The 25101-nt window shown below is 54.1% G+C and overlaps 10 protein-coding genes across 10 annotated transcripts; 6 read left to right on the top strand and 4 right to left on the bottom strand.

The window, feature by feature from the left end:
• Nucleotides 1-215: 215 nt before the first annotated feature.
• On the top strand, nt 216-671 carry BDP55DRAFT_652715 (uncharacterized protein). The gene has a single exon (XM_060574133.1). It carries the CDS (start codon nt 335-337, stop codon nt 509-511), a length of 177 nt encoding a protein of 58 aa, XP_060433776.1. The 5' UTR covers nt 216-334; the 3' UTR covers nt 512-671.
• A 2221-nt stretch (nt 672-2892) lies between these two features.
• BDP55DRAFT_388149 (uncharacterized protein) lies at nt 2893-5546 on the top strand. The gene is made up of 2 exons (XM_060567198.1): nt 2893-3961; nt 4023-5546. The coding sequence occupies exons 1-2, from the start codon at nt 3371-3373 to the stop codon at nt 5490-5492; spliced, it is 2061 nt and encodes a 686-aa protein (XP_060433775.1). The 5' UTR covers nt 2893-3370; the 3' UTR covers nt 5493-5546.
• Nucleotides 5547-5989: 443 nt separating this feature from the next.
• BDP55DRAFT_652710 (BRCA1 C terminus domain-containing protein) lies at nt 5990-9145 on the bottom strand. The gene is made up of 3 exons (XM_060574132.1): nt 8903-9145; nt 8467-8794; nt 5990-8413 (listed from the first exon to the last, which is right to left on the bottom strand). The coding sequence occupies exons 1-3, from the start codon at nt 9005-9007 to the stop codon at nt 6255-6257; spliced, it is 2592 nt and encodes an 863-aa protein (XP_060433774.1). The 5' UTR covers nt 9008-9145; the 3' UTR covers nt 5990-6254.
• Nucleotides 9146-10595: 1450 nt separating this feature from the next.
• BDP55DRAFT_725455 (Cullin binding-domain-containing protein) lies at nt 10596-12974 on the top strand (the record flags this gene model as incomplete). The annotated part of the gene is made up of 5 exons (XM_060579011.1): nt 10596-10679; nt 11029-11072; nt 12181-12266; nt 12316-12490; nt 12542-12974. The coding sequence occupies 5 exons, from the start codon at nt 10596-10598 to the stop codon at nt 12972-12974; spliced, it is 822 nt and encodes a 273-aa protein (XP_060433773.1).
• A 294-nt stretch (nt 12975-13268) lies between these two features.
• On the bottom strand, nt 13269-14314 carry BDP55DRAFT_652704 (30S ribosomal protein S6). The gene is made up of 3 exons (XM_060574131.1): nt 14119-14314; nt 14020-14051; nt 13269-13896 (listed from the first exon to the last, which is right to left on the bottom strand). Exons 1-3 carry the CDS (start codon nt 14140-14142, stop codon nt 13611-13613), a joined length of 342 nt encoding a protein of 113 aa, XP_060433772.1. The 5' UTR covers nt 14143-14314; the 3' UTR covers nt 13269-13610.
• BDP55DRAFT_652701 (squalene/phytoene synthase) lies at nt 14283-16102 on the bottom strand. Its single transcript, XM_060574130.1, has 2 exons — nt 15779-16102; nt 14283-15706 (listed from the first exon to the last, which is right to left on the bottom strand). Exons 1-2 carry the CDS (start codon nt 15904-15906, stop codon nt 14737-14739), a joined length of 1098 nt encoding a protein of 365 aa, XP_060433771.1. The 5' UTR covers nt 15907-16102; the 3' UTR covers nt 14283-14736.
• A 120-nt stretch (nt 16103-16222) lies between these two features.
• BDP55DRAFT_604157 (DNA repair protein RAD5) lies at nt 16223-20094 on the top strand. The gene is made up of 3 exons (XM_060571082.1): nt 16223-18625; nt 18674-19756; nt 19815-20094. Exons 1-3 carry the CDS (start codon nt 16284-16286, stop codon nt 19891-19893), a joined length of 3504 nt encoding a protein of 1167 aa, XP_060433770.1. The 5' UTR covers nt 16223-16283; the 3' UTR covers nt 19894-20094.
• An 861-nt stretch (nt 20095-20955) lies between these two features.
• On the top strand, nt 20956-22364 carry BDP55DRAFT_652693 (uncharacterized protein). The gene has a single exon (XM_060574129.1). The coding sequence runs from the start codon at nt 20996-20998 to the stop codon at nt 21905-21907; it is 912 nt and encodes a 303-aa protein (XP_060433769.1). The 5' UTR covers nt 20956-20995; the 3' UTR covers nt 21908-22364.
• An 899-nt stretch (nt 22365-23263) lies between these two features.
• On the top strand, nt 23264-23535 carry BDP55DRAFT_652692 (uncharacterized protein). Its single transcript, XM_060574128.1, has one exon. It carries the CDS (start codon nt 23269-23271, stop codon nt 23488-23490), a length of 222 nt encoding a protein of 73 aa, XP_060433768.1. The 5' UTR covers nt 23264-23268; the 3' UTR covers nt 23491-23535.
• A 425-nt stretch (nt 23536-23960) lies between these two features.
• BDP55DRAFT_628596 (uncharacterized protein) lies at nt 23961-24467 on the bottom strand (the record flags this gene model as incomplete). Its single annotated transcript, XM_060571923.1, has 1 exon — nt 23961-24467. One exon carries the CDS (start codon nt 24465-24467, stop codon nt 23961-23963), a length of 507 nt encoding a protein of 168 aa, XP_060433767.1.
• Nucleotides 24468-25101: the final 634 nt, after the last annotated feature.

The raw sequence follows: 25101 nt of genomic DNA, 5'->3' as shown, positions 1-25101 counted from the left end.
TGTGCAGCAGCGAGGATACCCACATTCACTGGAACGCCGGGTATGCAGGACAGCACGAACGAGGCCCTACTAGAGACAAGGGCGAAAGAAATTTGAGCGCGCTGCGCTCCTGGTGCTTCTGGAAATAGGATCTCTCGGGGTCCGCCGAGAGGCAAGAAACCAAACTACGACGCTACCTAACCTGCCAGAGCGCAACAAAGTTGTCGCTTGTCAGAGCTCGTTGTACCCGACGTCTGCCTCGCTGCAACTTGCCGAGCGCTACAGAGCACCCGTCACCGTGTGTCGAGTTGAAGCGCACAGCATCCGGGCCAGGGCCAAGCAGGATTCTAACTGAATGGCTTCTGATCCCCCCGTGGCCCCTCGGCCATCGTCTTGTTTGTCGGTATCTGGATGTCTGCCTTGGCGTCGTCCCCAGTGCCTGTCATCGTTTGGTGCTTACGGGAGTAACTCGCCGACCACAGGATGCCTTTCCCGGGGCCGCTGGGCATTCTGTGGCCCGCCCTGTCTGTGAGGTATGCTCACGCGGGGCTGCGTTCCTGTCTGAGGCTTGGCGAGGGGCAGTCCCTCCAAAGTCGCCCTCTGGAAGAGTCCGAAGGGGACTTGAACTCGCTGGTGGGAGAGAGGGTGAGGGAGGGGAGGAGGGGCTGCACGGCGCTTCCTGGATTGCTGCTCGCCCCTCGATTCATCCAGACGGGTGGCGCAGGCGGCAACAGGGACACCCCAGTAGACATGGGTGGCGCGTCCCATCTCCCCCGGAGAAACTGCGTATTGTGACGATGCTGCTGTTCCAAGAGAAAGAGAACTCGGACCACATGGTTGGCGAGGATGGGTGAATCTGAAAGGGTTCAGGTACAACGTTACGGTTGCGGTACATGTGCTGCTCAGCGTCAATCAAGGCCAAGCCCTGTCGTTAGCATGACGCCCGTGATGAGTTGAGGACTTGGGGTGAAGGGTCGAGGTTTGGCATTACAGCCCTATGGAGAAACAAAATCTCTCCAAAACACGCCGGGGCTATTTCAGGGTGACTGTTTACGAAACTTTTCATGTTCAATCAACTCGGCGATATCATGGTCGCTCTGAAGATTGGTAGACGCTATTTCCGGCAGTTGAAAGGGCGTCATGCAAAACTACCTAGGTATCTGGGCACCTAGGGTAGACCAACAAATGCCGCGACCAAGGTCTCATCTTCATTGATGAAGTTTTCGAACAGAGAGCCTTGAAGAAGGGATGATTCATGAATGATAGGTTCACAAGATCGAGTCCGGTGGCTGCCTGCCTGCTTTACCATACCCATAATCTACGGGGGTCTCTGCAATGTATCTTCTGGGCAAAGTGAAGTAGGAGAGGTACATGGGAGGGATGCCTGATCTCTTACGGAGCACAGAGACATACAACGCAAAAGACATCACCTTGACCATCAATGTCACTTCCCAGACAGACAGACAGAACAGAGCAAGAGTGACCACTGACCTTTGACCACTGATCACTGACCCAACGGAAAGGGCTGGAGAGAAAGGGTCTTCTGCTCCGGCCGCGCAGCTAATCCCAGGCGGGCAGCAGACGGTGCAGATCCAACCGTCAGTTCGTCACTGACCCCCTGCAACTGACGGCCCCCCCTGTCTCGTCTTCTGCGTGCCCCCGGACAGTATGATTTCATGGATCTGGAGCAAATACGTCACTGCAGGAAGATGGAGCATGGAGCTTGCTTCCGCTGCTTGTCGCGTTGGCAGTTGCTGCGCGCTCCTCGTCTCCCGTTCTGGCACCTCCCACATCCCATCAGCCAACCACCACCACTGACAACAAGCAGCAAGCAGCAAGCACCACATCACAAGCTCATCTTAGCCCCTCCCCCTTCTTGCTATTTATTTTGTATATGCCAGCGGCATCATCGGGCAAAGAGTACTTGCCTTACTTGCCGGCTCTGGTGTGCCTCGACATCCTGCTGATGCCTGGCGTGCCTCTTTGATCCCCTTCTACCATTAGAAGTCAGAAGTCACTCTCATCTCTCTACATTCAAGTAGCCCTCGAGTAAGTTGAGTCATCCGCGAAACTTTGCTCTGGCCTTGTGCGCTTGATAATCGACGGGAACCTCTACACCCTCACTCGCGTCTCCCTCAGCCAGCTGGCAAGTCCACCACGTTGCTCAAAACCCTCGGGCCTCTGCTCCCTCTACACCATCGTTTACAAGACGGAATAGACCTATTGGACACGGCGCAGATCCGCTGCCTTGGAACCCATACACGCGAACCCATCACCAATGAAGTCTGCCCCCCCTTTCCTTTGTTTGAACCATTAATGAAGAAGACACTCGTCAAAGCTGTGCTCCCCTCCATCCCACGGTACATCCCAAAGTCGACTGTTTCTCCCAAGCGACGCGGGGCCGAGTTAGAGTCGCCCTCGGGTTGCGACCACATGATTAGCTGCCACACCCAAGGCCATGGACTCAAGTAGAGTACACCGGCGAGGTACAACCTGACCACCCCTGTCTGCGTTTCCCTTGCCTTTTCTTCCCTCTCCCAAAAAGGCACAAGTGACAGTTGAAGTCATTGTCAGCCATCCGGTTTACTGTACGTACGGATACGTTCCATGACAATATCGCCATGAGGCCCCGTTTCGGGTCACCACCTCCTTTGCTCCTCGCTTGGTTTCTTCTGGCCTCGCCTGGATACACCTTGACAAGCACACAAGCAGGGCCTTGGTTTGGGATTTACCCACCTGTCTATCTGTATCCGTAGTGTACCTCACCTCTCTCTCTCTTCTCCTGAATCTCTGCCCGAATACTTCACTCTCGGAGGCTGAGTAACCCTACTTCCTGCCGACTCTTAGACTCCAGCTTTTCGGTGAAGCAGAATCAGGACAGGATTTGGGGAAGTTATTCTCGGACCTCACGTTGCACATCACAAATCAACTCTCTCGCCCTTCCTCACTTATTTCTCCTCGTCTGTCCCTCCTCTCTTCATATCTTCCCCTGCAGACCAACCTTTCCTTTTTCAACCCTCATCCTCCGTCACCCACGTTCTCGTTCCCGACACCCCTGCTACATCTAGAACCTCGCAGCCTCTCCTCTGATGCCACATCTTTATTGCTGTGCCTGACTTGCATCACCTTTCCCTGGTCTTAACCCGCCCTCTCTATTGCGTATTGCCGTCGATCACACTCGACGCAGCGTCCCAATACATCTATCGCCTACCCGCAAGAGCGCGCTATCTTAGACGGACGCTGGTTCCTCCCGTTTTTCTTCCTCTCTATCTCATCGACACCATCAACCACCAAGAAAACTGCACCCACCCAAGCACTTACTGCTCGTCGACCGAGCAGGAAACGTCACCAATACTGACCACAACCATAACGATCCCATCACTCTTTCGTGATGAGTAACGGCAACTCACCCCCCAGCCTGAGAGCTGTTGATGCCTTTGCGTGCGCCCTATATCGTCGCGCCAAGGCATCGGGACCAGACTTCGACGACGTAGCCAACGTAGTCCGTCGCCTGCACACGGTCCTCAAGCACCTCAAGGTCGAGTCCGAAGACCAAGATTCCCTCCTCAACTCAGATGCATCATCCGTCTACAACCGCCAGCTCGCACCCCTCGTTGAGGACTGCGACTTTGCCCTCAAGCATCTCGAGACCATGATCGAAAAGTATGGCGAGGTTACACAGCTTGAAGAGCGTGAGCGTGATATGTTGGCCATGGTTCGCACCAAACTTGCCAACCAGGAAACAGCTATCGATATGTTTCTCGACACAGTGCAGCTGCACAACCCGAGTAAAGCTCAACGCGTTGTGGACGAACAAGGCGGAAACTTGGACAACATCAAGGACAAGCTGGACGCCATTGCAGCAAGGTTATTTGCGCGGAGACACAGCGGAATTGGCGACGGCGAAGAGGACCTTTGGCAGCAGTTCCGAGTCGAATTGGAGAAGGAGGGCTTTTCAAAGGAAGTGTTGCGCAAGCACAAGGTACGATGATCTCGAGAACATGAAAGACAACAACAAAGCTGTGGCTAACTTATCTAAACAGGAGGTTCTGCGTGCCTACGTCCGCGAGCTGGAACACTCAACCGGCAATGATGCTACGGCACCGCCATCCGTCCGCGGGCTGCTCGCCCAAGAGCGCGCATATCCCCATCCAGCCATGGCGGTTACACCTGCATCCTACCAAGGCCGTGATGATTATGGCCGTGGAGAGACTTACGGTTCATACGATGTCAAGTATGCTCCGGCTGTAAGAGGTGACCGCCGTATGGCAGACCAGCGCTCCGCCCCCAATATGCCGAATGAGTTCAGTACCCTTTCCACTTATGAAAGGGAACACGGCGCGGACGAGGACCATAACGACTCTCTTGCCCTCATCTCTACCCGCGACCTCATGGCCATGGATACCATGAACACCGGCATGGAGAACCTTCGCCTCACCGCTGCTCAAAACTACAGCACTTCTCCTTCGTCGACCTCGCCAGCAACCCGTTACCTGCCACCAGATGTTGCAGCCGCTCGCGCAGCCGCAGACTTCTCCTCATCGCCCTCCAACCTAGGCGTGTCACCACGCTTCGTACCTCCGATCCCTCATCCCAACGGTAACGGTGGTCCCCCGTCTGCTTATGGTGCATCCCCTCGTACGTCCCAAAGCCGTATTGCGCCAGACCGCTACGGCATGGATATCCCTCTGGAAGCCAAGTGGACGCGCATCCGCCGTGCGCTCATCTCCCCCGAGATCCTTGAGCGTGCAGGCGTCCGCTATGAGGCTCGCCCAGACTACGTCGCAGTCCTCGGTGTCCTCAGCCGCGAGGAGATCACAAATTACGCTCGTCTCTCTGCCGAGGCCCGCGCGGCACGCTCTTCAAGACGTCACAACGGTGGTGGCCCCCCGCCAAAAGGTGGCCCTACGCAAGGCTCACCCCGCCGCCGCGGCGATTCACACACCTCATCATCTGAGGAGCCTCTCTGGGACTCGTCCGACAACTCATCAGAAGCCAGCTACCCCGATGAGGAGAAGGGCAACAAGACGTACTATATCGTCCCCCCGCCCTCAGACAAGGAAAAGGGCACATCACCCGCCGCAACAGTGCAACCAAAGCCCATTCTGAAGAACAAAAACGAGAACCATGTTCGCTTCGACCCACAGCCGCACGAGCTCGATCCCCACGCCTCGTCTCCCCGTTCCTACCGCGACGACCGCGACCGGAGGAGACGTCCCTCGCGCCGCGAGCACAGGGATTACGAGAGCAGAGACCGTGACGGCCACCACAGAGACCGCGAGCGGGAACGTGACCGAGACCGCGGTGATCGCGAGAGGGACCGCGACCGCGACGGCCACAGAGATCGTTACCGTGATCGAGACCATTATCCCGGCCGTCACCATCGCGAGCGATCTGACCGCGACAGGCGAGACAAGAAGAAGGCCTGGGGCGAGACGCTGGGCGCTGTGGGCATTGGTGGTGCCGCGGCTAGTCTGCTCAGCGTTCTTACTGAGGCGGCCTCTGTGCTATGATCCTGACATCTACCTTACCCCCTCATCTACTCTACCTATCTACCCAACTACCTACATCCATCTTTTCTCCTCTGCTGTATGATGGTCATTTGTGTACCCCTGTATCAATCAATTTGCTGTTCTTAGGAGCTGGTGCCTTCTTCCCTTTCTACATATCCTTCTGGCGTTTACCACTGGGGCTGTGCCCAAGACACAATTTTGATTCGATGAACAACTAGGAATACAGGACAGGACATTCAAGGAAACAGAAACAGGAAGGAAATCTTCTGAATTCATACAAAACCCTCGGAAAACAGACTTGTACCTTTTCCTCTCCTTTGTCAAAGTCTTGTTTCGAAGCTGAACAGCAACCCATGATACCTGTACTAAGAAAGAGGATGGGCACACAAGGGGGCGGATGAAGAGTTGTACGAGAGCGTGTGGGTGAATGAAGCCCCTGAAAGTTGTAGATGTACACCATACTTTTACGAAATGAAAGATACCCCCAAGGTTGATGCTTTTATGATCTCATTTTGTTCCTAAATCCCTAAAATTCCGTATGTCTACTACTCCTTAAACCCTGTCTTGGCGTCATCAATTCCACGTGTCTTTGTTATCATGCTATGCAATGCTAGAACTCCTCCCCCGCCCGCCGCCCGCTTCCCGCAAACGCGCGGGCCGCTCCCCCCTTCTCCTCTCGAGATTGATATAATCCAAACAATATTCGCCCAAAGTAACCTACTTGTTTTAAACAGATACCGATGTAGTAACCGGGCAACCTTTTCACTTGCGTCTTAGTTGCCTAGTATTGGGCCTTGCCTCGTCACTGAAATCAAAGCCCCCAATGGTGGAAATCTTCTTCCTGGTAGGCTGGCTGACGACAGGAGGCGCAACCGCCGCTTTGCCGGAAACCTCTCCGCCAACGCTGGCAATCTTGCTCATCATCTTGGCCCGATGCTGCTGGGCGCCGGGGTCTTGGTACTGTATCTGCGTCGACGGCGGTTCCTGCTCTTTCTCCTGCTGGGGTTTCTCCTCCGCCGTCCGGCCCATCGAGTCCATGCGCGACTCGGCGCTTCCGCTAGATGCCGCCGATGCGTTGCTTACCGCGCGCCCAAAGATTCGTTTAACCCGCCTTGCCGGTTGCTGCGGTGGGCCTGAGCCTTCCACGTCGGGGGTATTCTCGCCGCTAGGTTTCGACTCGATGAGAGTTGCGAGTTTGGAGGTGAGGTCTTCTTTCTCAGCATCCTTCATTGCGTCCCGTTGACGTTTCCGTTCCGCCTCGTCGTCCTGTTTTGATCTTGTCTCGGCCTGGCTTTCCTCGGCGGCTGGATCAGCGCCAACCTCGGCCTCAACAGGAGCGTGCGCTTCAGTGAGAGAAATAGGGGTCGCATCTAGGCTGTCGGCCACGCTCGTGGTTCTGACCAGTCCCGCCCGTGGTATGACTGGCCGCTCCGCGTTCAGCTCGCTGGGCGGTGCATCTGTCAAGGGCGGTGCCACAGTACCAGCACCGAAACTGTCTGCCTGATGTGTCTTGGCCGTTTGGAACGGGAGAGAGGCGGTCGAATCTGCTTTCGCGACTGTCCTCTCGGGGTGTGCGAAAACCGCTTCCGATGACTCCCCAGCAGCTGGAACCTTCGTGTTTGATGCGGTAAGTTTCCGTCGACCTTCGTCGTCTTGGAAGGCTGTCGTGTCGATTCCACCCGCGACTGTAGAGTGTCTTGCGGCTGGCTTCCTGGAAGCTTGAGGCACGGGCTCAGATCCTGTCCTTTGGAAAGCCTGCTTCATATCCTCCCTAGTTGTCTCTTTGGCCTTTGGTTTGGGCTGGAGACTAGATGGCTGGCCCAGCTCAGCAAACATGAATTCCTTGATGGGCACATTGTAACCTGTTGTCATGCACTCCCAAAGCCACTCCGAGCTGACGACCGGAATGTCATTGTCGATGGCCAATTTGAGCTTCTCCTTCCTCGTTTCCGCGAGCGCTCTACACACCAGCACCGAGGTCGTGTCGTTTAGCCTCGATGCGAATCGAGCACCGATTTGTGTGATTGCCTTTTCTACATGCAGCAGATCGATTCCACCAAATCCTGCCGTGCAGATGGAAATATCCTTGAACCCTTTGATGGGAAAGACGGGCAGCGGACGACCTAAAATGTGATTATCTGGGTCGCGGAAAGCTTTGTTATGCAAGCATCGCTCAATGAAAAACTCGGTCACGATTTGGATCTTGTCGATGTGCTCGGGCGGAACTTGAAGATGCGTTGAAGGCTGGGATTCTTGCGGGACAATCAAAAGCCTGCGGGCTGGCCTTGCCTCGTAGCCTTTGGTGGAAAGTTCTTCGAAGGAGTTGCAAACTTGTCCACCTAAGGATACTATGGTCTCGGCCAAAATCTTGGATTTCCATGGCTCAAATCCAGACATGAAGAAAGAGCATGGAGAGAAAATGCCCGCGTCAGGAGCAGGCTGGACCATTTGATCGTGGATGCCAGAATCCTGAACCTCAATCCTGTCCGCCGTATCACCAGGCCCGGCGGACTCGCCCGAGGGCTTGTTACTGAGGATATCTCCCCAAAGCATGTCTCGCTGGCTGCTGAGCTTCATGCTGGCTGTTTTCCTGAGCTTTCTCTGGCCAACCTCGCCAGCGCCTGATCTCGATCTTTTCCCTGCGGATGCCTTCTTTGGTGTTACTCTGTTCCAGGCGCCCTGGCCTTGCTCCTCGGCCGGCAGGACGGGGTCGAAACACTGCTCGTCGAGAATCAGGCCGCGCTCGATGCTCTGCTCGAGCCAGACCAGTGATACGGTGCGAATATTCCATGCTCTGGCGGCCTTGTACTTCTTTCCCTCGGGCTTTCGGACTATCAAGTGTGAGACTCGTTTCGTTAGATCGCCGGTGTATGCGCCGCCGTTGGACATGATTTTGTCGATGATGCTGTTGCGTTGATCGGCTGGGATGGTCAGGTCTGTTTTGAAAAGATTGATCCTAGTCGACTTTGCTTACGATCGTCGAAGCCTGTCATACAAAGCAACAGACTCCCGCGCTTAGCTTCAGTAGAATCGGCTGCATCGACGACATGACCACAGGTCTCCAGCGGCTTGAGCTGCCACTCTCGTTCGAGGGCCGCAAAGTCGATATCGGCATCCTTCATCCATAGATCTCCTACTGTATCGATCCATTTGGCATCCATGACCTTGATATCAGTTCGTTCTTTGGCGACATGGCGGTATTTGGGTGTGTCGTAGTCTCCTACGACAAGATGTGTTACGTCGGGTGTTAGATCGTACTTGTGGATGCCCCCGAGTTCTTCAGTCTTTGTGGCTACTTGTGTCTATGTAAACGTCAGAAGAAGGTATATGGCGAGGTTGCGAGAAGCAGAAGATTGAGGTCGGATCGAGGGAAGGCAGAGGGGCGCATGAATGCGTGCATCAAAACGTACCCGTTGGTCTGGCGGGATGCTTGTGCAGCACACGACAACGCCCTTGAAAGGATGCGCAGGGTCGACGGCCGGCTCGCTCGAGTCCTGACTGCGTGGGGAGTCCATCCTATGGCATGTCGATAGCTGTGTGGTCCTCAAGGCAACTTTCAAGTCTGGCTTTTCCAGTCGAGGGTTGTATGTTCAGAATGGAAGCAGTTGGTCTTTGTCGCTGCAGTGTACGGAGTACGGTACCTCAGCTCATGCAGCAACGGGACGGCGCGTCGAGAAAAAAGTCGCGTCTGCTGCCTGCCCAATCAATTAAAACAGTTGCCAAGCGCAACAGGTGCCATTGGTAGACGTCATTCTTGGTGGGGCTGCTTCTGGCGTTTGAGAGGATCTTTGCTGTGTACCTCCACTAAAGTAGGCGCCGCGCAGGGTGAAGAAGGTGCTGTGACGGGTAAAACACAGTGCATTTGCTAGGCTAGCAAAATGCGCAACGAGACGACTCCTCAGGCTTGAGTTCTCACTTAAGGTTCCTTACTAATGCTTTACTCAAAGGGAAACGATTTCAGAAGAGTCAACAGCAAGTCCTTTGGAATTATTTTAATCTGGAGACTTATCAATATTACATGAGCTCCTTGGGCATATGTTTACCGAAGTCGCTCCTCAAGAATAGCTGTCTTAGTGTAAGCCTTAACTCATAACAGTTATCCCCAAGGCAGGAAATGATGAACCGTATGTGAACTGCCAAGTACAGAAAAAAGCTTTAGATGATTGGGAAGTAAAATAAATAAATAAAAAAGCCTATAAACGCCCTCATAGAAAGAGATAATCTGGAATTTTGCTGTCTCTAAATCAGATTTGAGAAGAGATGTCGGACATCATCGTCAACATTACATAGATGAGATCTGATGAGAGGCCATGGATCTCTCATACCTCACTATGAAACTTTTAGACGGTTACCGCGACGATTAAACAGGTATATCGAAAAGAATGAAGAATAGAAGGTCTGAGGGTCTTTGCAGTGAGTTTGAGCTGGCGATCATGAGATGTAAGTATGGAAACACGGGAGAATGTTCCCTCTAAGATGAAGCCCAATAAGGAAGGCGGGGTCAAAGATGCGGGCTCTTGCGTTGGAGGGTCCCACTTCCCGCCGTCGACGGCCCACCATGGAACCTACAGCACCTTAAGGCACCTCTTTAAGTGAGGTGATCACTGAGCAGTCCTTTGGTCACCCACCAAGGCGAGAAAGAGAGAGAGCCTTACCGCCAAAAACCACAGAGTGCCCCGCCATAGGCAGGAAGACCTACCTTCAGCAACCCAACTGGAAGGCATCGCTCGTTGGCTCTTACCCCACCATCTCGGCTTCAGCCTTGCTTCCTCCCACCCCTCCGAAGCTCTTTTCCACCACCTTACTTCCTCCCTTCCCACTGACCACACCATTGCAACGGCGACTCTCAATCTCACGCACCCCGTCACGTCTGACCTGCACGAACATCGCATCGTCTCCTCAACAAGCGGCTTACCTTCGACCTCTTCCTGCCTGCCTCGAAGCGCATTGCCCTATCGCCGATACCGTTCTTCGTTGCACCGTCACCGACTCTTGAAAGCGGCCAATTGCGTCACGCGACTCTCTCAACCCACATCCGAACCAAGAAAGCAGTTTTGGGCAACAAGGCCATACCCAGACGGAGGCAGAATTGCTGCAAGCACAATGGCGCCGACGTCGACCTCCCAGAAGGCGATGAACACCCAGTTCGTTCAGTTGACCGGTGCAAGCGACAGAACTGCACAACGGGTGAGTCCAAGAGAAGAATAGCGCTGTGGCTCTCGTTGTCGTGGTTCCGGTTTTTTGTCTACCTTACACTCCACGCATGCGCTTTCTCAATTTCTCGTCGTCCTCCTCGGCTTCGCAAGGCGTGGACCGCGCTGTTGAATTGGCGGCAAAACCTCGAAGCCTGTCGTGCGGCGCTACTCTGCGTTGCGCTGCGTTGCGTTGTGCCGTCTGGTAGCTGGAGCTTGACTGGGCATCGACGCGATGCTGCCTTGGCGGGGAAGGGAGGTGCAGCCGATGGAAGACGAGACCGCCCGCCAGGCTGTTTGATCTTGAAGACGGATTGGAATGCTGACTACAAGTTTTCGAATAGTATCTGAAGAACGCCGGATACAAGCTCAATGAAGCCGTCGATGCGTAAGTGCAACTCACCCGATATACCTTTCGGGGTTTCTTATTGTCTCCACCGCGGCGGTTTTGTTTCGTTTCGTTTGGTCTCGTTCCTAGTTGTTTGCTCGACGTTGCCGCCGTTTCTGCCATCGCCTTTTACCGCCCGTTTAATGTTATCCGAACCACTCATCTCACCATGCGCCGGCCCGTCTCGGGCAATTTGGCCTGCAGCGCACGCAAGGATACCGCGTTAGCATATACTTGACTTGCTCCGTTGTTGGCCCGGTCTGAGATGCCCTTTGTGGGGGAAAGCGCCGCCGAACCCTCCTCGGAACGCTACTCAGCGTTGCGCTGCTCCAATGCACCCGTCGGAGAGAGGCTCCTCTGCAGCTACGAGGTCACAGTTCGCTCCTTGCTTGGGGATACATTGTTGCCCACACCGCAGGAGAAAGGCCGAGTCCACGCCGATCAACAATTGCTCCTGAAACATTCACGCGGATGGAATGGCCCTTAAAGCGACTAGATGCCATGCCAGCCGCCACCTAGTTGCTTTGATCGACCGTTTTCCGTCTATTGGTCGATCTAGTTGACGCAAGTGCCTCGCCTTTCTGGACTGGACAGGCTGTCACCCCAGTGCCACTCATCACGAAGGTCACGGCCCTTTTTGTGGGAAATTGACCAACATTCATCATCCTCCCGAACATCCTGTCCCAAACGACCACGGGCAGCTAGCACATCTTTGTCTCTTTAAACTCAGTTGTCTTGGTTTTCAACATCAGCCCAACGTGCTTCGTTCTCGTTCTTGGATACGCCAGAACCGCGAAGCGGGTTGGGACTGAGTGACACCGAGAGAAGGAAGGAGCATCAAGACGATGGGGTGGAAAGGAGTGAAGAATGCACTACCTTCCAAAGGCTTGAGTTTATGGTCATCGGGACGCAAAGCATCTACAAACAAGCTCATTGCTGAGGAAAAGAATCAGTCTGGGTATTCCACCCAATCAGTTCGCCATGTGCTGCGCAAAGTTGCCAGCTGACATGCGCCTCTTAAAGCCTCAGGAGCACAACATCGTTTATGTTCTCATGGAGTTGTTGTTTCTTGTATTGCAGTAAAGCATTTACTGACAATCCCTAAAAGATACTTCTCTGGCGGCAGTGGAACTTCCACTCCTACGACTTCTGCGCTTGATACTTCGTTGAATCAAATGTTCGACAAGCTACGAGGTATGATCCCACAGCCTTATACCTTCGTCCCATGACTAACAGCAGATAGATGACACAACTGACGATAAAAACTCATTGGGCCTTGACAGCACGATGGCATACCTCGGCAACATGGGCGTCAACATCGAGAATGCAGAGCTGCTGGTCGTGATGGAACTTCTTCAGGCACCCTCTGTTGGAGAGATCACCAGAAAAGGCTTTGTCGATGGCTGGAAGGCGTCTGGGTATGAGTCACCTTTCCAGCGTCATTCTGTAGTAGACTAACCTGATTATAGTGCTGCGACGAGTCAAGCGCATATTTCCCACATTAAATCACTCGTCAGCAGTCTCTCGACTGATCCTGCTTACTTCAGAAAGGTGTACCGGCACACCTTCGTCGCCAGTAAGGAGGATAACCAGAAGGCACTCAACCTTGAGATTGCTACAGTTTACTGGAACGTCCTCTTTTCGCCGCCTGGATGGGAGTGGAAGACGAAGAACCAGGACTGGCTGCAGCTGTGGTTGAAGTTCCTCGAAGAGAAGTGGACCAGGTCTGTCAACCGCGACATGTGGAACCAGATTCTCGAGTTTGCGACCAAGTCCATGGCAGATGAGACACTGTCCTTCTGGAACGAGGATGGAGCATGGCCTAGTGTGATTGATGACTTCGTGGCTTGGTGCAAAGAGAGAGGGATTGGCAAGTCCGAGACCATGGACTTGGACGCATGAAGGCATTATAACAGACCAATGGATCGGCATTACCACACAAGGCCGAAACTCACGACTAGAGGTTATTGATATGATGACTGGGACGAATCCGACGATAGCAAGAGAAGTGCAAATCGGCACACTTCCCACACTTGGTACATAGCAGCGGGGCGTTGATGGACAGCGAGGCCGCTCAAACTACAGAGATAGGCTGCATCGGGAGGCCAGATATCATGACCAGTAGTAGAGATTTTCAGCATTAGCCTAGCGCAAGCAGTCATGAACTGCAGACATCAGATTGACAAGCGCCTGGGTGTGAAAGAAAAGGTGCATATTTTTTTTTAAACGCAGTGGTTTAGAGAACCTTTGCGTCCAATTTGTATCAGTGGCGTGCCACGTAGTTATACACTCCGAACTATCGTCGGCTTTATACATGCGCAATCAAATGTCCCCGGCGCCGGCTCGGGGTGGATCCCGTATCATACAACGACTGTCATTTTGAGGCCCGCGAGCCATGATTCCCGTCTTCCACGCGGGTAAAACTCAAACCCACGCCATGCGGCTACCAATCCCTCATCCCGAGGTCAGGGTCATCGGCATTCTATTTTCCATATCTCCCGCATTGAGAGAGAGACGTCTCCTGTCTTCAAACGCCTTTCACTGATCCCACTTGACGTCTCCGAAGCGGGCCATGGTCTCGAGCTTGCCGTTGCCGAGCTTGACGTGTGCGGTGCGGATGACGCGGGGGTCGAGATTGATGGTGGTGCGCATGTCGGTGTGTGTGGCGGAGGAGGCGTCGTAGCGCATGACAAAGTAGTGGCCCGTCTTGTGCTTCATCTGGGCCTTTGCGACGGGGCGCGGGAGGGTGAAGACGCCCCAGTTTGAGATGCCGCGGATGACGCCGCCGTTGCGGAGGACGATTTGGCCGGCGGTGAGGGCAATTCTGTAGAGGATTATTTGGTTAAATTCTGCAATGTCTTCAGTGATGGATGGGGTTCGCGAGAGTTAGATGAGGAAGGTGTTGGGTTCGAAGGGGGTTTATGGGAGAGGTGTATGGATCGCGTACTCTTTCACCTCGGCGAGGGAGCCCGGTCGCACCTGGAGAGAATGTTAGCCATTGATTTCGAGCGATTGATGTCGATAGTGAGGTATGGTGGCGACTTACAATTCCTATGAGTTCGTACAACATCTTGGTATCGACATTGACGCTATGCTGGGGATGATTCGAGGTTTCGGAAGAAGCTCCAACTGACGATGGCCAAATTATTTCGGGGGTTCATGCGCCACAGGATGGGATTTTCCGAGATGTGGCTGGTGTTGAGACATGAAGAGAAATATGGGGTGGAAAGGATGCTTCAGCCACGACCGTGTCGCGCGTGACGAAGTTGATCATTGGCACTGTCCCCGCGGACGACCCGGCCAATCCAGGTGACGGGATTGTCAGCATTACGTCTCTATGTCTCTTAATGGTGTTTGACGCTTCGCTTTGCTCAAGACTCAGGTCTTGGTTACGCTTGATAGGAGCATGATTCTTTATTTACACGGCTCCTGGAAGATTAGCCAAGGCTAATATAACTGCCCGGAACCCCCCTGTGCCGCCAAAGACAAATTCCACTTCCTCAGATATCCAAGCACCGCAGAAAACAGTTTCGCCTTCCTGAATGCCAGTCTTGGGCAGTACTTGGGCATTCCGAGCAACTAGTCTTACACTGTACTCTTACATAGCCGAAGTTGATGTCGTTACACCGTTAAATGCATGATTCTACAGGACCCTTGCGGTCATTCAGATCTGATTCTTGCTCGTCGCACGCCAGAGACTCCAAGGCAGCTTCCAGCTCGCCTTCACGGTCCACGGGTCAAAGTTGGTCCCCTCGAGGTTCGTCAGGTACTCCTGGGCAGGTACAGCCTCAAGCAGCACCCCGAACCCCCGCCGGAGGTCCCGCTGCGTGTCGTCCTCTTCCGGCTCGTACACGTGCTCCGCCTCACCCTGATGCTCAAACTCGTGACCGGCGTCCTGCCCAGCCTTGAGATTCTTGAGCATCTCCCGCGCCGTAATGAGGTGATCGTTGGCCCGTGTCGCCACCTTGAACACGGCGTCCTGAAAGCCCTCCGCCTGCGGGCCGTACCGGAAGACGTCCTCCTCGCGCAGGTTCACCTCAGCCATGATGTCCAGCGGGAGGAGCAGCGCAGGATCTTGTCGTCCGCCACCCGGCCCGGCGTGGGACTTTGCAGGCTGCTGCTGCGGCGCCGCCAGCACAGGGATGCCGCGCAAGACGGCCACGATTCCGCACGCCTTGCCGATGTGACTCGCCAGATGATCCACCTGCATAGAGCGAAGCGGCATCGAGGCCAACGTGGCGTACATGAGCGTCGAGTACGTGTTTTCTGCGTACTCCTCCAGCGCGGCCAGCGACGCATACGGCCTGTTGTCCATGTGTTTCGCCCGGGTCTTGACGAGCCGTTGCACCCAGAACTTAATGGAGCTCGCCGTGGCATTGTTTGGCGAGCGCGCGCGCAGGTCCTGCAATGCCTGGTGGAGGAGCACGCATATCGGTTCGGCTGGGGGCACGCCGGCAAAGGTCTTGTCGATGGAGTCGCGCCAGAACTGCATGCGCATTTGCCCGATGGTCGGGTTGGAGACGAGCTCGGGGAGACGGACGAGTTCGAGGTTGAGGCTGCGAAGGGCGAGGTAGGTGTCTGTTGCGCGCGCCGGGACGAGCCGGCTTATTATGTGCGCATCGTAGTCGCTGTGCCTATTGGTGTGTACAAGTCAGTATCTTTGGGGGGAGCTCGAGTTGCCATGATTCTGGAATGATGCTGCATACTGAAGCTGCGATTGGCAGTATTTCCTCGCCTTGACGACGTCTGCGTCTGTGACGATGCCCCTGGTGCCCCGTGGAGGGGTCTGGACAAGCCTTCTCAGGCCATGGCCGGCGATCCGTGTGCGATTCATTCAGGAAGAGACGCCGGTGTAATGCGCCATGTCGGTGCTGCCTTTGTAATTCGCGAGATGCAGCTGGATAGAGTACCCAAGTGTGGGACTTTTTTTTTCGCCGCTGCTGCTGCTGTATCCGTACTGTGTGTACAGAGTGCACTAAAACTCCGAGGTCGAACTTTTTGGTCGCGAATAATGACGTCTTTGCCGGGGTGTCTCTTAATTGACTTACCTCAGCAGACACGCAGTCACATGACGACCCGACGCGCCCCGTCGCGCTGACTGATCCGCCTCGCGTCTCCCATTCTCTTGGTCCAGGTACTTTTTGTGGCGGCCCGTCTTATTCAGTGCCAGTGGCACACCACCCAACACGACCTGTCATCGTCGAAACCTTTATGGCGGCGACCTGGACAGTCATGGAATACCCACAGTCTCCTGAACCTCCCGCCAAGAGGAGACGCTTCTTTGCCGCCTCGGACGACGACGTGTTGAGCCACCAGTCCAGCCCGGTGCTGCCCACCCCGCCAACGCAGCCGAAGCAGCGATTCTTCCAAGATGTCGACGATCAACCCCCCCAAATCAAAAGCGAAGATGCCGAACCCCCGTCTTCGCCCTCGAAACCGCGTGGACCGCTTGTAGAACAGCCAGTCGATGATGCCTCCAACCGATCCGGCCCGTCTGCAGATGCGCAGCGCGAAGAGTCCGCCATGACTTTCGACCAGGAGACATTTGAGAGCTTCATAGGAGACAAGGTTACGGCGGAGGTGCTGGATGTAATCCGGGACAGCTGCGACAACAATCTCGAGCGAGCTGTCAACATGTACTTCGATGGCACGTGGAAGAACCTCAAGAAGAAATCCCCGTCTCTCAGTGCCATTTCTCGACCAGCAGTAGCAGCAGCAGCAGCAGCAGCGAACATTACGAAGCAAGATTCTCCCATGGAGGATGCGTCAAAACCCGTGATTAGACGCACAATGCCCGAAGCCAGATATATCGGTTCCCTCGGCGTCGAGGGCTGGGCCACACGAAGTGGAGCAAACCTGCTTAACCACGGAGATGTAGTCAGAATCGAACGGCAAAAGATCCAACCGCCAAAGTCCAAGTTGAACACCAAGTTCGGCGTCGCAAACGCTCCTCAGCGCGGACCAGCTCCGGGATCGAAACGAAACGATGTTTTAGTGCGATTTACAAATAGCAGCGGGTCCGAGATTGGCAGGTTGGAGAAGGAAACCGCTGAATGGGTCTCGACGTTGTTGGACCAGCAGATGTGCAAGTTCGAGGGTACCTGCGTATACGCCCCTGAGCGTCTGCGAACAAATGACACTGTCTTTATCCAGTTGAAGTGTTATCTTCTAGCAGCAGCGTTCCGTCGGCCCGGATTCAAGGTGTCAGACAACAGGGCGGCCGGTTTCTTCGAGGAAAAAGAGTCGACCGAGGAGAAGGAGCTGCGCCTCAGGCAAGTGGCGCTGGTGAAGCTCTTTTCTGAAATCAACCTCGAACCCACGCGAGCCAATGCCACTGCGTCGAAACACCAGCGACAAGGCTTGCTGCAGGCTGCAGAGATGGATGAAAAGAAAGAGAAAGACCCTGCCAAGCCAAGCGACAAAGCGCCGGGATCATCGCCCCCTTCAGACGAGCAAGAGGAGGGCGAAGAGCTGGAGCAGGATCAGCTTGATGCTCTATACCGCAAAGCTCAGTCGTTCGACTTCAACACACCCGAAGCGGAGCCTGCCGATACCTTCGCTATGGACCTGAGACCCTACCAGAAGCAAGCATTGCATTGGATGATGACCAAGGAAAAGGATCAAAAGAGCAACAGGGAGCCAAGCATGCACCCCCTGTGGGAGGAATACACATGGCCACTCAAGGACACTGACGAAAAAGAGCTTCCTCAGGTCCATGACCAGCAACATTTCTATGTCAACCCATATTCGGGAGACCTTTCTCTCGATTTTCCTGTTCAAGAGCAAAACTGCCTTGGCGGTATCTTGGCCGACGAGATGGGTCTCGGCAAGACCATCCAGATGCTCAGCTTGGTACACACCCACCGCTCCGATTTCGCGCAGCAAGCCAAGGCGATGGGCAGTATTCCTACATCCGTCAACGAGCTTCCAAGACTTGCTTCCAACTCATCAAGCGTGCTAAACGCGCCATGTACAACACTCGTCGTGGCCCCAATGTCGTTGTTGGCTCAGTGGCAGAGCGAGGCAGAGAAGGCCTCAAAGGAAGGCACTCTCAAGGCCATGGTATACTACGGCAACGAAAAGGCCAACAACCTCCAGGCGGTGTGTTGCGCCGCAAGCGCAGCATCTGCGCCTGACGTGGTCATTACCAGTTACGGCGTAGTTTTGTCCGAGTTCAACCAGGTTGCGGCTAAGAAGGGTGACAAGTCGTCTCACGCTGGATTGTTCTCGCTGAACTTCTTCCGCGTCATTCTGGATGAGGGCCACCATATCAAGAACCGACAGTCGAAAACTGCCAAAGCGTGTTATGAAATATCTGCCGAGCACAGATGGGTACTGACTGGAACGCCAATCGTCAACAAGTTGGAGGATCTGTTCAGTCTGGTTCGTTTCCTTCGTGTGGAGCCTTGGAACAACTTTTCGTTCTGGAAGACTTTCATCACAGTTCCGTTCGAGTCCAAGGACTTCATGAGGGCGCTTGATGTGGTGCAGACGGTGTTGGAGCCATTGGTTCTCAGACGTACCAAAGACATGAAGACGCCTGATGGCCAGCCGTAAGTGGATGCATCCTGAGTTACTACATCTTAGCTAACCCCTCAAAGACTGGTTCCACTTCCACCGAAATATGTCGAAATCGTCGATGTCGAGCTCAGTCAGACAGAACGAGAGATCTACGACTACATTTTTACGAGAGCCAAGCAATCGTTCAGGGAGAACGTGGAAGCAGGCACGGTTATGAAAGCGTTTACTAGCATTTTTGCTCACATTTTGCGCCTACGCCAATCTTGTTGCCATCCGGTTTTGGTGCGAAACAAGGAGCTTGTTGCGGACGAGGTAGAAGCTGGAGCTGCGGCTGATATGGCTGCCGGCCTTGCGGACGACATGGACCTAGGCTCCCTGATTGAACATTTTACAGCAGCGGTATCCGAATCGGAATCCAACACAGCTGCTTTTGGAGCGCATATCCTCGGCCAGATCCGCGACGAGGCCGAGAGCGAGTGCCCGATCTGTGCCGAAGAGCCCATGGTTGAGCAGACGGTTACTGGATGTTGGCACTCTGCTTGTAAGAAGTGCCTTCTGGACTACATGAAGCACCAGACAGATCGGCATAAGGTGCCGACCTGCCCCAATTGCCGAGCCGAGATCAACTACCGCGACCTGTTCGAGGTTGTTCGCCACGACGACGACCCGGACGTGTTCAAGAAGTCTAAGATTAGTCTACAGCGCTTGGGTGTGAATAACTCCTCAGCCAAGGTCGTGACCTTGATCAAGTCTCTGCGTGACCTGAGAAAGGAGCAACCGCGGGTCAAGTCTGTCGTCTTCAGCCAGTTTACATCGTTCCTGACGTTGATTGAGCCGGCTTTGGCGCGAGCCAACATCAAGTTCCTCCGCCTCGACGGATCCATGGCGCAGAAGGCTCGCGCGGCGGTCCTCACTGAGTTCCAAGAGTCAAAAACGTTTACCGTGCTGCTCATCAGTCTCCGCGCTGGTGGTGTGGGGCTGAATTTGACATCGGCGAAGAGAGTGTATATGATGGACCCCTGGTGGAGTTTTGCGGTCGAGGCTCAGGCGATTGATCGCGTGCATCGCATGGGTCAAGATGAGGAAGTCAAGGTGTTCCGCTTCATCGTCAAGGGGAGCGTGGAGGAAAGGATGCTTCGGGTCCAGGACCGGAAGAAGTTTATGTGAGTTGATCCCTGCATGTGACTGATGAGCGAGTATTTGCTGACTTGATGCTCGTAGTGCTACGTCTCTTGGAATGATGAGCGACGAAGAGAAGAAGCTTGCACGGATCGAGGATATCAAGGAGCTTCTCAGCTAAGTGTGAAGTTTGACGTAATGGTTCTCATGGCTGGCATATGTGCATGTATACAAGGCGTTTGTGGGAAAAAATGCCGGAGATGGCAGGATCAATGATAAACATAGTGTATAGAGTGCTAGGCACCGGCGGAAGAGACCGGTGCAGCACGACCTTGCCGGTAGATACGGCGCAGGCATCTTTAAATGGACATATTCGAACTCGATCACCATGTGCGTCTGTTAATGCATGCTATGCGGAAGTGGCAGGTGCTGTTTCATCTTCAATGTTCTTCCACATGCCTTGAAGCCAAAATCGCGAGTAAGCGCATATTCATCAACAGCGTCTTGGACTTACTTGGGAAATCCAAGAATAAACACGGGATCCTCCAAGTATATCACACATGCGATGTTTCTTAGGCAGCGAAACATCTTTTCCGACGATAACCCGCTTTTCTCCGGGTTGCCTCACACGCTGCGCCTTCCTACCTCAGTCTGTGACTCTGTCGCGCTCACCTCACTCACCCGCTCAGTCAGTCACCACCAACAAAACATCAATCACACTGCCCAAAAACAAAAGACAACTGAGCCACGCTGAACCCGCACCAGACCGCGGGTCATTTCAAAAACAGAAAAAGTCATTTTGCCCTCTGCCTGCAAAAGGTTGGAAAGTGCGACCAACTGACTACTTAATCCTCACAGTTCTCTCTCTCAGTGCCTGGTGCTACCTGTCTCACTTGCACAGGCAGACGCTCACTCAATCACATGAGAAAACACCATCACCACATGACCAACAACCACTCGCGCGACTCGCAGCGCCACCAACGACCAAGCTAAATCATTTTTAATCCACAAGTTCATCCTACTAGTGAATCGGGACAAAAAGTCGAGGAGGGGCCTCAGAAGAAGAAGAAAAAGAAGGGCGATTCAATTTCCTCTTTTCTCTCCCTCTTTTCCCTTTCATTTTTTTGCACCTATACGACCAAAGACTGATTCACTTACACCACCACTGAGCGATCACTCTTTACGACTTACACACACTCGCTCAGCTCAAGTTTCACTCCAATTGCACAACTAGCACAACTAGCAGCACGACAAAACCCAATGCATCCCGATCCCCCGTGGTCATGGATGGCTTACTACGCACACTAACACGCTCCCGCAACGCCGCGCCGTCCCCGAACCGCGGCAGCCGCAATCGCAACCGACACAGCGGCGGGGGCGGAGGCGGAAGCGGCAATAACCACGGCCAAATCGAAATCATTCTCGAGACCCTCGCCCGAGGACTCGTCGAATATGCCGTTCAGAAGTACATGAAGAAGCTGAGCGGTGGGGATGACGAAGACAAGGATGGAGGAGGAAGGAGGAACCACGACGACCGGCGCCTGAGCACGCGAGGCGGCAAAGACCATGGCCATGACGACGACGAGCGCGCTAGAGGCGGCGTTCCGAATATGGATATGGAGATGCTGGAGCACTTGGGCAAGAATATTCTCTCCAAAGCCATGGAGCGCTTCGGCGGTGGTGGGGGCGAGGAGGAAGAAGAAGAAAGGCGCGCGGACGAGAGAACGAGTGGACAGAAACACGGCAAGGGACGAAGAGACAGCCGGGACCATGACGCATACTCTCGCGACTATTCACAAGATCGCTCTCACGGGAGACGACACGTCGGCGGTAGCAAAGACGAAGACCGCGACCGTGACCGGAGAAGACGCCACAGCCGCGACAATGGGTACCCTCCACACCGCGGCGGCGGCTCGCCCTCGCCGTTGAGACACCATCGCGGTGACGACGAGACTCACCGCCGCCGACGACGCGGATACGGGACCGATTATGCGCCGCTCAAAGAGGAACTGGAGACGCTGTCCAACACGCTCATCTCTCTGAACGAGCGGCAGCCCGGACACGCCGACTGCGAGTTTTACGATGCGTTTATGGAGCGCTCGGGGAAGGTGCAGAAGGCTATTGGGTCTGTCTTGGTGCAGGTTCGGGAGAGAGAGGAGAGGAGGGAGGAGAGGCGTGGTCGACGGAGGGGTTGAGAGAGGGAGTTTCCTTTTTCTTGAGAGGAAGTGCGTACATGATCATGAGATACCCAGATGCTCTTCCCGGATATAGCTTGATGAGGATAAGGCGATTAGAGCGATGATTTTGACGACGGTCTGAAATGGCAATACCCAGTAGCACGGAGGCAATACCCCGGTTTCTCTTTACTTAGAATTTTCGGTAGCGATGGGGCTGAAGGGGTCGAATTGATGGTATGGGTAGAGTGTGGTTTGTAGGATAAGGTAGGATCTAGAATAGTTGCAACCTCTCTCCCGTCCCGTCCTTGTTTGCTACTCTGAGCGACCGCAAGCACGTGTTTTTCGATCGGAAGGGGAGAAAAGGTTGCAGAGTCAGCAATGACCAGCTTGTATCATAGATGCAAACGCAAACATGACTGGTTACCGACCTTGTGCTGATTTGATGCGTGTGCTACGCTGTGCTGCCTCATCTGGCTGTTTGGGACTGACTTTCTGGAGATCGTGGAGGCGTGCCTGAAGCGGCATCATGGGAATTCACGAAGAGACAGATTGTCGTAGGTTTGCCGCTTGCCTTTCTAGCTTTAGATGTGTAGGGTATGTCTCATTGCTTCTCCTGAAGACTTTTGTTTCGTAGCAAACGGGCTCTGGGAAGCATATATGCTACCAAGCTCGAGAAGGTCCGAAGATGATTCATACAATTATCGTCACCTTTCCCCCTTGAGATGGAAGGCAAGACAGAGACAGTCATGGCGATGACTAGATTGCAAGAAACACGAGCCAGCTGAGGTCAGACCTCAGCCGCCCCTGATATGGCGCCAATACCGACCTCAACAATTCATACAAACCATCTGGTACGCCGAGGAGAGGAAGGCAGAATAGCAGGAATGCTCATCGGCTGTCTTATCGGTGGCCTGGCCGCAGTGAGCCTCATATACTTTTGCATCAACTGCGTCTTCTCCCCCAAACCACGCACAAAGACGGGTCTTCAAACACCACATATACATCCCCATAAGCCTCACATACACCATATTCATCCAAAAGCGAAAATGGATGCTCACATACATCCCCCTCGACACCCGCACGTACATGGATGGACGCATCACCATCATCATCACCACCATAAACATGGCCATCATCACCATCATGCCAAGGGCAAGGCGAAGCCCAAGAGGGCTTGCAAGAAAGCCAAGCCGAAGGCCAAAACTAAGCCGGCGCGGCGCAGTAAACGTTCTTCGCAACCTCGCGAACCTGCGATACGCTTCATGCCCATGCCTCCTATGACGGCTATGCCCATGCATCCAGCGCCGGTAGCTGGTATGGGAATGGACATGCCGTTGGGCGACGGCTTCATCGACTACGGGCCGGCGCCTGGGCAGGACATGGGGTTAGAGATGGGATGGGGTGTGGACCCGAACTTCCGGCTGGAGCAGTTTGCCACGGAAAATGATGTACATGGCGACAGGGAGGTGAGTTGTAACGAGTGCTGCTACTCCTTTTTCGACTCTTTGTGTGGTATCCAGCCTGAGGCTCGAGATCTGAGACGGGAGGCTGCTGGTAATGGGGCTGTGATTGTGGAAGACAATGAGATGGCGGCTGTGTAATCTGTATAGTGATGAAGTTGGTCTTTCGAGGGAAGCATATTGCAGTGTCCGGTCATTTTTAGTAAGGGCGAATGTTCCAAAGACGAGTTGGAGGCTAGGTGGCAAGGCTATTGTTCATATAGAACCAAGAGATACATATATCAAAATACTTGAGACAAAGAACTAAACAACAATTATCAATTCAAGGTTGTACACAACGCAAACGTACAACACTACTGGGGTCAGTAGGAAAGGTAATGGCGCCTGGATTCGCCTTAGAGTTCCATCCGCAAACTCCCGCTCTGGACAAATGTCAAATCCTGCATAGTACAACTCACTTCAGGTCAAGGGATTCTTCTTTTCATGTCAGTTTTTTTTTTCTTTCGGACGTTTCACGGAGAAGGACCCAACGCACCTGAGACTTTCATTCACAAGGTCTCTCCCTAATAACACAAGCCTCACCTGGGTGAGGGTGTAACGCCAACCCAAGCCTACTTCTCAGCAGGGGGGTCGGCCGGGGCATCAGCTGGAGGGTCGGCCGGAGCATCGGCGGGAGCGTCGGCAGGGGGATCGGCAGGGGGGTCGGCAGGCGTGGCAGACGGGGCGGTAGAGCGTGGTGCGGAGGGCGGCGCTGGAGGAGGTGGATGTGAAGCGGGGCCGTCATCGGCCGAGCTCTTGGAGCTCCTTGAGCTGTATGACTTGTGCGAGTGATGGCGGCGGCGACGACGATGTCGACGGCGACTAATCTTTTTGAGAGACACTCTGTAATAGTAGAGAAAGGCTCCGGCGCCAAGGATAAAGATGAGGATGGCCACCCCGACCGTGACACCAACAGTCAGGTTGGTGGTCTGGCCACCTGATATCGAGACCTGTCTCTTTGCGATGTCGTTGATGGTTTTGTCCGCACGCGCTGCCACCTCGAAACCAGGGGAGCGAGGCTCTGTCCTGAGACTGGAGCTCCTGAGAGCCCAGCCATTGAGGGGCTGAGGGATATACATTCAAAGTGACAGGAGAAGGCGGGCGTCGATGAAGTTGAGTCGAATGATAGAATACCTAAATGGTACAACAACGATCAAAGTATCACGAAAGAGGGAGACCGAAATCGTACGAAAAGAACAGTTTGGGACATGATGAACGTGGAAGCAGAGAAAGCAGGACGGTCTGTATAGCAGATAGAATGCGAAAGGTCCACGACACATATTTAACCTCACCATCTCTTGGGCTGCTATGGATGAGATAATGGGCAAGATGAACGGGGGGTACTGACGGTGTAAGGTAGCTGGCAGCTCGCCTGGGTTGAAGGAGGTTCTGTGGTGAATCCGAGAGGATAACACCGGGGGCGCATATGCAAGAGTGGCATCGTGCAGCGAATGCGGAGGAGAGGAAGAAGGAGTGTAAGACTGTATATCCGCCTCAAACGAGCAACCGAGAGGCAAAGCCAGTCTCCAGATGCAGCAAACTCAGGAGCAGGCTGGGCGCGATTATGCGCGGTCCATGCAGCTGCCAAACCAATGAACCGGTGGTAGGCGTGGCGATGGTCCCCTACCGCAGCAGTTCCCGCACTCGTCGGGCCGCTCGTAGCCCAAGGGTAGTCTCTCGAAGCTATTGCTGGTGGTGTCGTGGGGGGACACT

The sequence above is a fragment of the Colletotrichum godetiae genome (genome assembly GCF_030913485.1).
Source record: "Colletotrichum godetiae strain CBS 193.32 chromosome Unknown BDP55scaffold_7, whole genome shotgun sequence".
Classification (NCBI taxonomy): domain Eukaryota; kingdom Fungi; phylum Ascomycota; class Sordariomycetes; order Glomerellales; family Glomerellaceae; genus Colletotrichum; species Colletotrichum godetiae.
This window is presented reverse-complemented; position numbering and strand designations above follow the sequence as displayed.